This window comes from Drosophila santomea, chromosome 3R (genome assembly GCF_016746245.2).
Source record: "Drosophila santomea strain STO CAGO 1482 chromosome 3R, Prin_Dsan_1.1, whole genome shotgun sequence".
NCBI classification, from domain to species: Eukaryota; Metazoa; Arthropoda; class Insecta; order Diptera; family Drosophilidae; genus Drosophila; species Drosophila santomea.
In genome coordinates this window covers 25040518-25055577 of record NC_053019.2, presented here as the reverse complement: position 1 = coordinate 25055577, position 15060 = coordinate 25040518, and the positions used below count along the sequence as shown (strand labels likewise).

The window sequence follows — 15060 nt, the reverse complement described above, 5'->3', positions numbered from 1 at the left end:
ATTGTACTATAATTAAAGTTTGTGTCTTATATCAAACTCGGTAGTGGTGACTATTACTTTTATGTTTATTACTTTTGATCTTTCTGATCTTTCAACAAATTTTCAAAATGATCTACATATTTTAAAGTGGATCTTATCAACGCCAAAATGAGGCCCATTTTTTGCGGTGCTGCGTAGCAGCTTGCCATTAAGCCTAACTTGAACTTAATGCTAACCACCATGGCCATAATGTGGTGCGGTGGTGCAGTGGTGCGATTGTGCGGCGTTTTGCGTGCTGCTGTTCGTCAAAGTCAGGACCGTCATGCCGTCTTCTCATCTCGCCATCTCGAATGTCTGGCCCTGTAATTATATAATTTAATCAAATTACTTGCATATGTTGCCAAAATAAAAAAAAGAAGCAGCAGAAGGAGGAAATGCCAAAAAACAACTAAGACCCGAAAAAGAGACGCACTCGAGCGGGCCGAAAGGCTTGAGAAATGGCCAAATGCGGGCCAACATAAGTGGCAACCGAAATGAGAATGAGAATAAAAATAAAAATAAATGCCTGCGACAGCAGCTCCTGGCGGCTCCAAAATGGTTTATAGCCGCATTTTTGACAGTGAAATGTGCCTGCGTGCGTTTTTTTGCAGCTGAGAAAATGTAGAGAAAGGGGGGTTAAAGAAAGATATTTGCGTACTTTAGCATTTTAGCATTCATCATCATTATTCTTCCGTTGCGGTTGCATTTTAAATTTTTAGGCGCAGCTCTTAACGTGTCGGTCGACTTGACAGTTGCAAATTGCAAGCACAGCTGCAGGCGGTCAAAAGCTAACTGCTACGCACGCAACAGTCGTTACGAAGGAGCTTTCGTTACCTTACCATCTATTGGGTTCACAGTTAATAACCCAGTAATTGCGCCTAAGTAGCGTTACTAAGTTAAATAAATAGTTATTAAGTTAATTAAATATACTGGCATTCTAAAATGGAATTAAGAATGACAGCAATCGTTAAGTACAAGCGTAATAATCGTTAGGAAGGAGCTTTCATTACCATCAATTAGGTTCAAAGTTAATAGCCTAGTAATCTCGTCTGTCTAGCGTTACTAAATGAAATATAAAGGTAGTTATTAAATGGTATTTAAATTATTAAGAGATAATTAAATAAACTAGCAAAGGAATAAAGATGAATATAATAGAGGGCGTATGGATAAAGCTGCATAATATAATGTGTAGAACTATTATTATGAAAAAGCAAAAATGTTCCTTGAGATTTGTAAATCTTGCGCGTATACATGTACATGTATATACAAAGGTGAAGAGATGAAAGGTCAAATTATCAGGTAATCATAAAAGCAAAATTTTAAACAAATTGAAGAGTCCGAAATTGTTCAACTAAAAGTTCAATGTCAAGCAGATTGCTAGGTTTAAAATTTATAAACATATGTTTACACATTTATACAATGCTACCATGACTGGGAGTCTTTTTCCATATGGTCGGATTATAAATAGAACAGCGTATATAGTTTCTGAACCTTGCTCTTCACGGATTGCCTGCTGAAAATGTTTAGGCGTCATTATCATTTTCGTGAACCTATTGTACTTATTATTAAATTAATATTTATTATTCAAAACAGTTAAATTCCAGTGATAGGGAAACAAAATTTGTGAATTTCCAAATTAGAATAGCTTACCAAGCACAGAAAAAGAAAATTTCGAAGAGAAACTCATTTTTCGATTGATGTATATGTATTTGTATATTTAAATTTAATTGGAGTTTTAATTATTGTTTAAATTAACTAAGCTTAAACACTTAAATAAACGCGCGAGCGTAATGTAATGTAATGTAATGCATTCATCGGCAAAGAACTTTTAACCTCGTATAATCGCATTTTTCGTATTTCGAATTAAAATCACTCAAAAACTGTGCTTCTCACTTTTGATTAACCCAATCCAATTCAATCCCAATTCGATCCGAACCAATCTCGCTAGCTCGCCCTTACGTGATATATTATAGAGTAATATAATAAACAACGAGAGAGAGAGAGACACACAGGACACGACATCTATAGCTAGTAATTGTAATAAAATAGACGGGAGGCCAACGGAGACATAGAGATCAATAACCACCAGCATGTCGTACCACCGTCACAACTCGTAGGTGATGTTGTTCATGTGGTCGCGCGTCTTGCGCGCCTTAAAGGGGGCCGCAAAGTGCTCGTAGGCATTCTCTGCATTGTACGACGAACAGCGTCTTAGTCGGTGATGTTGCAGCGAGCTGCTGTACGGAGCATTCCCATGTCCGGCTCCACCGGCCCCAAAGCAACGCATGGCGGCGCAGAGAAGACTGCACCAGCGCCACGACGAGGTGAAGGCGTAAAAGTGACGGCTAGCACCGCCACCACCATTGCCACCTTTGGATAGCAAATGCTGGCGACTGTGGTGCAAATAGGGATTGTAATTCGAGCGGAAACTGCTGCTATCGCTGCTGTGGCCGCTGTCGTCGCTGCTGCTATCACTCCGCCGCAATCCAAGCCGAAAGAGATTCCCATTGTTGTGCGCCGCATTGGCGAAATCCTCAAAATCCAAATGCGACTCGTACTCGAAGTCGCGATCAATGGAAACGGCGGGTGTGATGATCATAAATTGACTATACTTTTGGCTGCGATTCGCCTGCTGCTGCTGTTGCTGTTGATGATTCTGTTGCTGTCGATGGTTACGCTGCTGATTGGCCAGCGAGTTGAGCAGCGTCTGGTTGGTGTCCACCGAGGAGTAGCTATTGCTGTTCGACACCGGCGACATGTCATTGTTGTTATTATTCACATTTCCGCTGCTCGTATTGTTGTTGTTATTGCTGTGCGCAAAAACGCCAGCGGGCGAAGGTTGGGTGGTGGTGACAGCAGCTGTGGATGCAACAACCGGGCGGTGGTGCTGGGGCTGATAGGGCTGATACTGCAACTGCAGCGATGGTTTGGCATGTTTGGGCCGCCTCTTGGCAACTGGAGCTGAGGTCTGCTGTTGTGGCGGTGGCAACGGCAGTGGTGGCTTCTGCTGTTGTTGTGGTTGCGGCTGCTGCTGCTGCTGCGGCGGCTGTTGTTGTTGCGGTTGCGGCTGGTGCAGCGCTGGCGACGTGGTTGTGGGCGTGGACCCGACAGAGGGCATCCATCATCTCGTATCCTCCGTTCCACTACTGCTGTCATCGGGCTTCACGATTTGGTAGGTTATCAAGTACTCCGGATAAGACTGCAAAACCATAATATATTTGTAGCATTACTGAACACTTGTTGATTGTGTGTAATTACCTGTTCGCCCCGATAGACAACGTATTCGGCGAAATGCAGGCCTCCCGCCGAGGGTCTTCCCACCACCGAATGGTGGCCCGGCGGCGCATGGGCCATCTTCATGGCGCTGTACTGCAAGAAGGATTTGCCTAGCGCCACGCGGCACAGCAGCAATTGTCTGCAATTGTTAAAAGAAGAAAGGGTTGTGTAACTCGGAAGTTCTTCTCAAAATGATTACAATATCTTTACCTAGGACACACGTAGCAGGACTTATCCTTGTGCGAGGGGCAACCAATGCCGCCGCCAATTCCGTACACATACTGGTTGCTTTTTGAGCTGTGCTCGGCGAAGTAAATACCAGCCCCAAACATGCCGCCAATGTAGGCGTGGCGCTCATCGAATCCACGCTGCACGATTGCGTTGATGAAGGGACTACCGTGGAAGAGCATACGCTCGTTGGACTGCAGGAAGTTCTCCTCGGCGATCTCCTGCCGCCGATGAGCATACCGCTCCCACAGCTTTCGATTCTGTACCTTTTGCACCTGTTTCCAAAACAAACAAATGTTTTAGATTCGAATTCATTCATGCACAATGATAAAGACTTACCCGTATGATGTTGTATCGCGTGAAGTAACCTCCAGCCTGTCCATTATCGCGATGTTCACGTATTGTGGCCTGCATCTCCTCCTCGACGGCCACAAACTCTTTATCGTCCGGCAGCAGGTCCACCAACAAAGTGCATAGATTCACGTTGTTACCAATGCCTTGGGGTGAAATAAAATTATCCTTAATGCAACTCACTTATAAATGTTTTCAAATATTCACCTGTGGTGGATCTCAGCTGGGAGATTCCCTTGAGTATCTTGTGGCGGAAGCCGTAGGCGGAGACGCCCACCTGCTTGAGATCGTCGTGGCCCATCTCGGCTAGAATGTCCAAGGTGATTTGTTCGCGCTCGAACAGTTCGATTAGATGATGAAGCTGCTGGCTGCCCAGGAATCCGGATACATTTGTTATGGTATCCGCATCCGGCAGTAGATCATCCGACGAGGCGCCCTCAGCCCCATTGGCCTCTGCTCCTTGGGCGGGACTGATGCGCGTGCTACTAGAGATTGGAAGTGGTACAGGAACACTCAGTATCATGGAGGCACCGGTGGGCAGCAACACCGTCTCTGTGGTGGGCGATAGGATTGCGGATGAGGACGACGAAGACGTGCCCGGTGCCGCAGCAGCAGCTGCATCGGGTGCCGGCGAACTGCTTGTCAGCGATTGCGTGGAAGCACTCAACGCCTGCTGACTCAACGAGGTGGCCATCGCGTCCTGGAGCAAGCACTTAACATCATCCGCCGTGGCCAACTCGATGGGCGTCTGACCCTCCTGGTTTTTCATGTAGGCATCGGCACCGTGGGCCAACAGGAGCGAGCACAATTGAGTGCGTCCCTTCTGTGCAGCCTCGTGGAGCGGTGTGAATCCCCATTTATCTGTGGCATTGACAACCGTTTTGTGCTTGATTAGTAGGGCCGCAATATCCAAATGCCCATAGCTGCTGGCATTGTGCAGGGGTATTAGTCCACCCTTGTCCTGTGCATTAACATCCGCTCCGTTCTCCAGCAGGTACTCGGCACACTCAAAGTTGTTGTATCCAGCGGCCAGGTGAAGTGGTGTGGAATTCCTGCCCTGCGCATCCCGGCAATTGATTGATTCCGGCGTCACCAATCGCTGTACCCGTGCCAGGTTCCCTTTCTTTGCTGCATCCAGCAGAGCTGATGGTCCTCGCAAGAGCTCTGCAACATCGTGATCGGATTCCTTAACCAAATCAGCTGGCGTTGCGCCATCCCGATTCTTCTTCATTGGATCAGCGCCATGCTTCAAGAGCAGCTTGCAAATATCATACTTTCCCTTGGCGGCGGCTTCGTGAAGCGGAGTAAACTTCCACAAATCCGACACATTTACATTGGCTCCGTGCTTGACCAGCAACTCGGTTACTTCATAGTGCCCGTAAGAGCAGGCATTGTGCAGGGGCACCAGTCCGCCCTTGTCAGCCGCATAAACCTCGGCGCCGTGCTCCAAAAGAAACTGAACCACTGGCACTCTATTGAACCCAGCAGCAAAGTGCAAGGGTGTGGAATGTCGTCCGTCCAAGTCCCGGCAGTTGACCGAAATCGGATTGTTGAGCACTATTCGGCGCACAGTGTCCAGATCTCCCGCCTTAGCCGCCTCCAGTAAATGTGTCTCACTGTCCGGCGGATTCTTGAGCAGCTTCAGCACGCTGTCCGAGGCCAATTGAGCGGCCGTAAGTCCCTCAAGCGAAACGATATTCGTATCCGCGGCATACGAGAGCAGCAGCCGCACCGCTTGCTCATCGCGTGCACACCGATGCAGAGGCGTTTGTCCCAGACTGTCCAATGCATTTACCTTGGCGCCTTGCTTCAGCAGCACCTCCATGGCATCGTAGTGAAGCAGCTCGGCAGCCAAGTGCAGAGGCGTGAGGAAAGCCTTGTTTTTCTCGTTCAGCAGTGATCCCTTTCGGGTCAGCAGCTCCATCAACTGCTTGCGCTTGCCATCCGGACAGACGACGGCCAGGTGGAGCGGTGTGTCTCCTGTATATGGATGCACAAAGTTCACAATCTCTGCGCACACCAGCTTCTTGGCACGGGACACATCACACTTTCGACAGGCGTCCAGCAGGCAGTGGCCCTTGTATTCAACTGCAAAATAGAATGAATAATGTTAGATTACGGAAGATCTTTTTTAAAGCGCTTCCATTCCAATGACTACTCACAGGCAATTCGCTCTCTCAGCTCCCTGGTGGGCGCCGCATCGATGGCCGACTTGCTGTGGCAGTTTAGAAGAGTGGGATCCGCTCCGCGACTGAGCAGCAGGCTGCAGACCTCGACGCGACTCTTGGAGGCGGCCTCGTGGAGCGGCGTAAAGGCCCATAGATCGTTGGCGTTGACATTGGCGCCCGCCTGGATGAGCAGCTTGGTCACATCGAAGTGTCCGTAGGAGCAGGCATTGTGCAGGGGCACCAATCCACCCTTGTCCTTAGCATGGACATCCGCTCCGTTGGCCAGCAGGATCTCCACGATGCCAATGCGATTGTAGCCGGCTGCGAGATGAAGCGGCGTCGAGCGTCGTCCATCGCTGGCATGACAGTTGACATTGAGTGGCGTGAGCAGGGCCAGCAGGCGATCCTCGGCCCCCGAGCGAGCAGCTTCCAGCAGCTCATCCTTGCGATACTCGCCGGTCAGTACGGGACGCGTCGCCTCGTCCGCCAGCTCCAGTGGTGTCTTCTGCTCCGAGTTTCGGATCGTGTGATTGGCGCCATGCTGCAACAAGGCCAGGCACACATCCACCTTGCCCTTGCTGGCCGCCTCGTGCAGTGGCGTGTAGTTCCAGTTGTCGGTGGTGTTCGGACTGGCGCCCGCCTTCAGCAACAATCGAACCACCTCGGCGTGGCCAAAGGAGCAACAGTTGTGCAGCGGATGCAGCCCACCCTCGTCGCACGCCTGGATGGAGGCGCCGCTGTTCAGCAGGAATTCAACCACTTCCCGGCGTCCATAACCTGGTAAAATACAAGTGTAACAAAGAAAAGGTTATTAAATGAATGTCACTTTTGTAGGCATGTTTCGGTCGATTGGAAAGCCCTACAAATGAACGGAAAGGTCTAGCCTTCGGATATTTCAACCTTGCCCATGGCATACGATAAGTGAAAAGGGCGAGAAAGATGTGGTTTCCGCATTTGCAGAACTGTTACCCAAGAAAATCATAAATAACTTTTCTATCGGCTTATGTTCAACTATCAGTTGTAAGTAAACAGCACAATCAAATGAAAAATAAACCATAAATCGCATTATAATCAATGTAAGCGAATGACAACTGTAATTATTTATGTGATCTATCCGAAGCGCCCGACTTATAAACATACTTTTGGCAACTCTTGCATTGTCTATGCCAGAAATGTGAGTCATCTTAATTGGGCACCGGAATTAGTCACGCTGGAGATTGGAGATGATCAACATAAATGTTTATGGTCGTACTTATAGCTACGTTTATAATGAACTGCAAGGGAGAACCGGATCGAATTACAAATCTGGGCAAACAAAAGCTTGAGCCACCCACCACACCAAAGAGTGGTTTGCGAAACGTTTGTGCCGTTCACTTTTCTGTGGGCAAACAATTACGAAAGTTTTGCATTAAAAATTAATAGAATGGAAAACTTAATTCCAACTGTTGCACTTGGAGCCGCCAAGCGTCAATTGCTCGCTTGTGATCCTTGGGACTGTGAACAATATATGAATAAAACCTGAGAAATATGTACATATATGCAATACCAAGTTGATTTGCAACTACTGGCCCGAAGGTTAATTTGTTTAACTTTTTGGTCAGCGATAAAAGTACGTTTTAAGTATCTCGCATATGGCCAAGATATGATGGGGAAGGTCTCTTCGGGTTTATCGACTATATATGTATGTATAAAAAAAACAACCATGATAACGGGCCAATGTCAGAAAATCTGATAGTCGCCAAAGAAGCAAAGGGGCGAAGATAAGCGATTGCGTTTTACTATGTGTCACGATTGCGAGGAAAGGAAGGAAGAAACGTGAGCTCCGATTTGGTTTCCATCGCAACAGGTATTGTAAAAATTCGAGTGCCCAAAAAAATGTCATACACTCGACGAGGTGAAAAGCAAGCCACAATAAAATATAACTTAAACGGCAACCGGACAATAACACAGACCCCTCGAAGATCTCACTTTTGGTGCACAGAACGTGACAAAAAGACAAAGAGACAGACAGACGAAAATAATAATAATGGGAAACCAGTTTATAGAAAGAAAGACCCAGCGAGTGAATCATAGATAGTCAGATAATAAAAAGTGCTCAAGTTAAAAAGAAGTCACAAATGGCCAAAAGGCGAAATTGATATGCAAGGGGCGTCGAGTGAAACGGTTAGAAAAGCTTGATGGTGTTTTTTTTTGTTATTTTTTTGGCTGTGTTGGAGGGGCAAGGGGAAAGGGAAAGGGGAAGACGTTTCTTACCACTTTTGATTTGATGCTGCCGAGTGACTAAATAAATCGCAATGCATAAAATGCTAACTAGGCCAAAGTCACAACAAAAGAAGCGAAAATATTGAGCCAAAGACGTCAGCAGGATGGCGCATATAACGCAGCAGCCACAACAAGTCGCCCCACCACCCACTGCCCCGCCCACAGCCGACACCGCCCAGAAACCACTATCACTGTCAACCCCCTCGAAAACAGACACTTACAATAGCAGTCGAGACAATAGTTAAAAGGCTGGCAGGACTTTGCAAGATTAATCACTGATATGAAGTATTATTGTTTACCTAATATAGTGTTTAAAGGCCAAACATTTAAGTGAAACCTGTGAAACAGGTTAGCCATATAATCAGACCATATGCTGCAAACCTTTATCATGGCGATTCTACGGGTGAGTAAACACAGCTAATCAGAAACATTGTTTACCATTGGCTATACTCGTATGTTAAACATTCGAATTCCAGTGCTGAGACAGTGAAAGCTCTCATTGAAATGGCTAATTACGTTGGCTCTGAGTGCTATTATCTCGACCGCAGGTGTATGAATGCTTTTTTGAAAATAGAAAATGCTTAAATGCAGCACGCACACACATGCAGTGTTAAAGGAGGGGTAGCTCCCCTTCCCCTTCATGGTGAGGGGGTCTTCCGGAAACAAGCCGAACATATAGAACACATAGAACGCAGAACAGGCAGAGGTGGAAGCCAAAAGCAGAAGCCGAAGCAGAAGCAGAAGCAGCAGCGACATGGAAACTAGGTCAACTCTCGACGCCATTGGAGCAGGCGAGTGTCCGACCGAGAGCGACGACAATGACGCCCGTCACACCCAGGCGCAACTAGCTCAAGGCCAAATCCGCACTGCAGCGGGGCGGTTTGGGCGAGTCCTTCAACCTTTCAGAGTAGCGAATGGGGGATGGGGGTGGGTGTAAGTATCGAGGGGATACCCAGCCGTTTTTAGCCCGTCCTTGGAAGGGATTTTTGAGGGGGGACAATAGAGAATAGAGAATGGATGGCATCACATCACATCCCATCGCATCACAACTTACCCGCTGCGAAATGCAATGGCGTGGACTTGCGTCCCGCCGTATCCCTGGCGTTCACGGTCTGCGGCGTTATTAGCTTCTTCACCTTGGCGATCTCGCCCGTTTTGCAGGCCTCGAAGAGCTCCCGCAGCGGATCGTTGGCCATGACCGCATCGAGATTAACACTCAAAATGGCTCGACTTCGGCTGCTGTTGGCCATTGTTGTGCTTGTTTGCTACGCTTTGGCACACACACACACACACGCCCCAAAACAAAACCAAAAAAAAAAACCGAAAAAACAAGCGCAATATTCAGTGGGCTTTCGGGTTTTCCACTACACCCAGTAGTCCAGTTGCTCCTCCAGCAGTTGCTCTGCCCGTCCTACACAAGCCTCGCTGTTGGCCGTCGCTGACTTGGCCGCATCCTGTGTCCCAGGTGTCCTGTGCCGCAGGAGCAACAATTTGCCACTGGCTGCCACGCGACCAGCCCTCGTTTTTGCTTAATATTTAATGCACAATTGCAGACCCAAAATCAATAGGATTTCTATGGTTAGACACTGCACGCTTGCAAGGATCGCGGTTGGCTTCGATTCGTTTGCACTGGGACGCGGACCAACTCTGGGACTAGCTCCCTGGTACTTGGCCTCCAAAGCTCTGGGCACGGGCGATTATTTCCGGATTAATTCACTGCTCCGCGAAATATTGCATTGTTTTGTGACCGAATAAGAGTGACCGTTCGCGGGGTGGTCGCATATTCCAGTTTGAGTAGAGCGGTGTGACCAGTCGACGGGACAGGCCATTCTAGAAAAATACTAAAGTCGACAAATCAAGTGAGCTTTTCTTTTAACTATATTTTTAAAATTAATAAACTTGTGTCCTCACATGGTTTTTTTAATTTTTGTACTTCAATATGCACTTACTATCTGGTAAGGGATTGTAAACTAGAATGTAATTCATTGAAACAACATGACTTGTACATCACAATTGTGTTAAGAAAAACTAACTTGCTTACAAAAGAGAAAATTGGTAGTCCAAAACTTAGTTCATTGCTTTTATGTGATAATTAAAGAAGATAAAATATTACAATTCCCATTTTTTAATAATAGTAACAAGCACCTTTTACTAAGTAAACCAAACCTTTTTCAAATAAGAACAAATACCTGTTACAACAAAATGCATTCCCAATCAGCATTGTTATCGATATCCCCGAAAACACCTGTTTGGCCATCCCTGGTTGGCTGGTGCTGCAATCGATTTTTGGCATCGACTGGATGCCCATGCCAACAACAATGTTTGCCTTTAATATTTAGTTTAAATCCGTTGCAAATCTGTGAAATTAAATCAAAAGCAGTGTAGCTGCTTCATAACAAGAGCATCGTGCCTACTGTAAAGTGAATAACCACGAGAGTACCCCGCCGGAAGTACAAAAGTAAACACAAAATCGGACATCCGAAAAGTGAATCAGAATTTTTCCAGCTCACACACACACACGCGCATTCCCGCACGCCCAGCAAACACACATGCAAGCGTATGGAACCAGTCGTGTTGTTGTTGTTTTTGCTGCTGTTGCCATGAATAAGTGCAAGTGAAGAAGAAGCAGGAGCTGTGATCGGAAAATTAAGCAAAAAAGAAAAAGGGGAGCTTGGAAAAGTGGGGTTGGGGAAAAGCAGACGGAAAAGTGGAAAGGCGGAGTGCAGCTAACACGCTTCGCTGGCCGCGCGACAGCAGAACGCCAGTCAAGCGCCAAAAACCATTAGTAGAACCCCATTTGCTGCTGGAGCGGCACAAGAAAGCAATTTTCTGGTAGCAGAAACACCAAGAAACGAAACTAATTGGCCGATCTTCAGAGACTCGACGACAATTAGCCGGAATGGAGCTGAAAGTTTGGGTCGAGGGCATCCAGCGAATAGTTTGCGGCGTTACAGTAAACACCACATGTCAGGTATGTGTGCTACAGGCGAGGTCAACACAATAGCAACCGATATTATTAGCTAAATGCTACAGCAATTTTATATTGCGGCAGTGCTGTTATTGTGACACGAACTGTATGCTCTCTGTTTGGTTTTCATTTTGGTCTAATTATAATTTTATTTTCCGCAGGATGTGGTTTTTGCTTTGGCCCATGCCACTGGGAAAGTGGGAAGATTCACTTTAATCGAGAGGTGGCGCAATAACGAACGCCACTTGGCCCCCAATGAGAATCCAATGAAGCTGCTGCTCAAATGGGGCGAGTATGCAAATGATGTGCAGTTTATATTACAACGTTCGGAAAACAAAACGCAACAGCAGCAGCAGCAGCAACAACATCAGCAGCAGCAGCAGAACAATAATAATAACAACAACAACTATGCTGTGATGACAACAAAAAAGCCGCTGGGGCCGAACAACAATAACAATAATAATAATAAGCCAGCGCCCACTTTGCAAAAGCAAAAGTCGAACGTCGAACTCAGCTACCGCACAAAGGAATTGAAAAAAAGTTTTGGGTGGGTGCATTTTATATGTATGTCAGTTAGTTTGAAAACTAACCCTTAAAGCGCTTACCTAGCCCTAATTGTTAATAAGCTAGCAAACTGCGTTCTAATATTCACCTGTGTGGTTACCCTCCACTGACAAAGTTTCTCTCTCTTTCAGGGGCTACGATGCCAAGCAGTTCGACAACATAGGCATAGTCAAGGGGATTCCGCAGCAGCAGCAATTGCAGTCACAACAAACGGCCGTTGGAGCACCGGCGAGTCCACCACAGGAGCAGCTGACACCGCAGGATAACAATAATGTAGCGCCACTAGTGCCGAAGCATGAGAAATCGCTGTCGAATCCGCTGGACATGAGCAGCACGGGTAGCAATGCACCCGCACCTGCAAGTGGCTACAATGACTTCTACAACAATAACAGCAGCAGTAATCAGCATATCTACAGCCAGCTGAGCAAATCCAGCAATGAACTCCGACGCTCCAGTCCCAACGAGATGTACTACAACAATAATAACAATAATATCAATAACAATAATAACTCACCGGAGCTGTACAAGCAAACGCCGACGATTTCCGCGAATGGAGCCCTAGTGCCACCTCCATATCGTGACCCGCCGCCCCCGAGAAACAGCCCCATGTGCCAGGGCCAGCGTTTGGCCAGCAGCAATGCGGACACCATGTCCAACGCCTCCTCCTCGACGAATCCGTTCCTCAGCGACTACGATCAGCACAGCAGCCACAACAGTAACAACCTGAACAACAATAGCCAGGCCATGGAGGAGGGTGAGCCCATGTTCCAGAGCACGCAGTACAACGATTTGCTGCAGCTCATCAAGTTTCAGCGGGAAAAGATCACAGCCCAGCAAATGGAATTGCAAAAGGTATAAATATACAAGTTTCTAAATTGATTTGCAATGCTAACATTTCATTTTTAATTTAACTGCCTAGTTCGATACGGAAATAGTATATTTGGAAAGCAAAGAACGCGACCACGCCCATGAACTGGATGCCATTTCGCGTGAGATTTCCAAGGCGGATCAAATCTTTCGGCAAGGAAGCGAACAGCTGCAGACACTGCAGTATGTGGAGGAGGAAAACGAACTGGTCAAACAGCAGGAGAAGACGTTGAAATCGGAAATTGCTCTACTGCGATCCAAGCTGGCCAATTGCGAAACAGAGCTGCTGCAATGCAAGAATAAAATGCGCTTGCTGATGGATGACATTGAGCTGGAGCAGCAACAGCAGCAGCAGACCAATAGGTGAGTGCTTGCCAAGATATTTGCTTCATGTGTGTTTGCTTACGCTTCTTAGTTGTCTCAGGCAAACTGTGGAGCGTGACTTCCTAATGGAAATGGAGCGCATTCAGAGCGAAATCGACCAGGCCCTGCACAACACTGACACTTCAAACAAAACAGCAGATAGTTTGAAAAAGGAACTACTGATGATCGAGCACGCTATTGCCGACAAGAAGCGACAGGTGGAACAGCTGGTAAACGAGATGAAGGAGGTGAATTTGCAGAGTCTGACTGTAACCACAACGGAGGAGATCAAGCATCTGTTGGAGGGACCCAACAAGCAGGGCAGCAGCCGGCGGATCATCGGTTCGCCCAGGCAACTTGAAACGGCGGTTCCAACCAGTAAAAATCCTCATGGCGTGTGGGTTTAAGTCACACACACGCCTTAGGGCTTGAAAATATTTTTCTAAACGTATTTCTCCTCTCCAACAAAATAATGTTTTTTGGGAACAAATTGATGAACATATCTTGAATGCATAATGGAGTTGACACGAAATGGATTCCTTATGAATATCACAATTTAAAACAATATTCTTACAAAATTTACAATGATTAACGTGCTTGATTATTGTTTTAGTATGTTTACATTCCAATCACAATCTATGGATCTCTCAATGCAATGATATGTGTTACAGATTTGAAAACACAGCCCATTTATGTATCCACATTCAGCACTGTACTTTGTATTTTAAATTAGTTAATGAGTCCATATTCACATGTCCTAATCTTAATTTTGTGTGCTATACTTTTGTTTAATTTTTGCTGCTAGTCTACATGTTAACAAAAAACCCTTTCCAATCTCTACAATTCGCCATTAGTTGTTAATTTGACAATGAATTTTAATTGTTGCAATAATTCGAGAGTATCGTAGTTTAAAAACGCCTTTCTAACGTTTAAGTAGTGCACTTAGTGATTTGTCTCCCACAGAATTATTCATTATAGAATTCACAATTCGAATTACACAAAACTTATTGTACTTAGCAATTAGCGCAGCTTTAAAAAAAAACAAATTAGCAATGCTTTGTTGAAAAGTTTCACTTCTAAAGTGCTTAGCCTTAGCCACCGGATATCGAAACAGAAAAAGACAGAAACATAAACAATTGCAAAGGTATCACGCAGTAGTATATGATTACTAGCGTAAAACTAAAAGACAACACACAAGTCGCTTCGATGTATTATGTTTTTAATTAGCAATATTTAATATATTTACACAAACTGATAGTGAACTACAAGAAACACCAACGGAAATGCAATTTATCGAATATTATACATTACTATTAACTTTAAACTAAACAAACGATTTAGAACAAATTCTAATTGCATTACATCTAATTAGCTAATAAATGCATTTTTATGATTTTCTCTTTAAAACTCGAAACTAGCCGTCTGTATTTACTTGTGGGATTTTCTTTTTTGAAGCACCACGAATTTTCCGCACGGTCAGCCGAAGTCCTGTGGCTCACGAAGCTGCTCGGCCGCTTTTCTTTTGGCGGTGGAAAACAAAATCAGCAACACATGCTGCCAACAGCTTCAGTTGGCCGCTGTGCTCGAACGCGTTTGGTCCTTTTTTGTCCTTGTCGATTTCCGTTGCATCCTTAAAAGGCGACTTCCTGGCGAGGCGCGCGCGACTTTCGATTTTCAAAAAGTGTCTGCCCCGTGAAAGGGTCAGTGAAAGTGGCTCGTTTGGAAATAAAGTGGCAAAGGAACACACATTTGAATGGTCTGTATTTTGTTTGGTTTTTTGGGGCGCATCCTATCCCATTGACACAATCTGCAAAGTGGTCAAGGGAGCATTAAGTGGCCCGGCAGCAAACGAAGCAAAGAAGGAACCGCTCCGTTTTTATGGCCCCTTTTCCACACCAAATGATGTTCAATTGCGATGATTGCGATAATGAGAGGCCCAGTTTCAGTTTTGCTTTGGGGATCATGCATCGCAGAGACAATGTGACCTTTTGCGGA

At 45.9% G+C, this 15060-nt stretch overlaps 2 protein-coding genes across 3 annotated transcripts; one reads left to right on the top strand and one right to left on the bottom strand.

The window, feature by feature from the left end:
* Positions 1-1728: 1728 nt before the first annotated feature.
* Positions 1729-10078, bottom strand: LOC120451495 (poly [ADP-ribose] polymerase tankyrase). The gene is given in 7 exon segments (XM_039635246.2): positions 1729-3217; positions 3277-3433; positions 3505-3797; positions 3862-4019; positions 4081-5961; positions 6036-6818; positions 9358-10078. Coding segments are annotated over 7 exon segments (4563 nt in total). The 5' UTR covers positions 9554-10078; the 3' UTR covers positions 1729-2122.
* A 499-nt stretch (positions 10079-10577) lies between these two features.
* LOC120452371 (protein kinase 4) lies at positions 10578-14472 on the top strand. Of its 2 annotated transcripts, none has more exons than XM_039636562.2 (5): positions 10578-11274; positions 11433-11818; positions 11967-12687; positions 12755-13065; positions 13118-14472. In XM_039636562.2, exons 1-5 carry the CDS (start codon positions 11203-11205, stop codon positions 13470-13472), a joined length of 1845 nt encoding a protein of 614 aa, XP_039492496.1. In that variant the 5' UTR covers positions 10578-11202; the 3' UTR covers positions 13473-14472. The 2 variants fall into 2 exon arrangements, with proteins under 2 accessions (XP_039492496.1, XP_039492497.1); XM_039636563.2 differs by having other exon boundaries at positions 10579-11274; positions 13127-14472.
* Positions 14473-15060: the final 588 nt, after the last annotated feature.

Bases quoted from the DNA above. Each gene is read 5' to 3' on its own strand.
- LOC120452371 (XM_039636562.2), top strand. From the start codon at position 11,203: ATGGAGCTGAAAGTTTGGGTCGAGGGCATCCAGCGAATAGTTTGCGGC. The intron at 11,819-11,966 runs GTGGGTGCATTT...TCTCTCTTTCAG, and splicing joins GAATTGAAAAAAAGTTTTGG to GGGCTACGATGCCAAGCAGT. The intron at 12,688-12,754 runs GTATAAATATAC...TTAACTGCCTAG, and splicing joins AGCAAATGGAATTGCAAAAG to TTCGATACGGAAATAGTATA.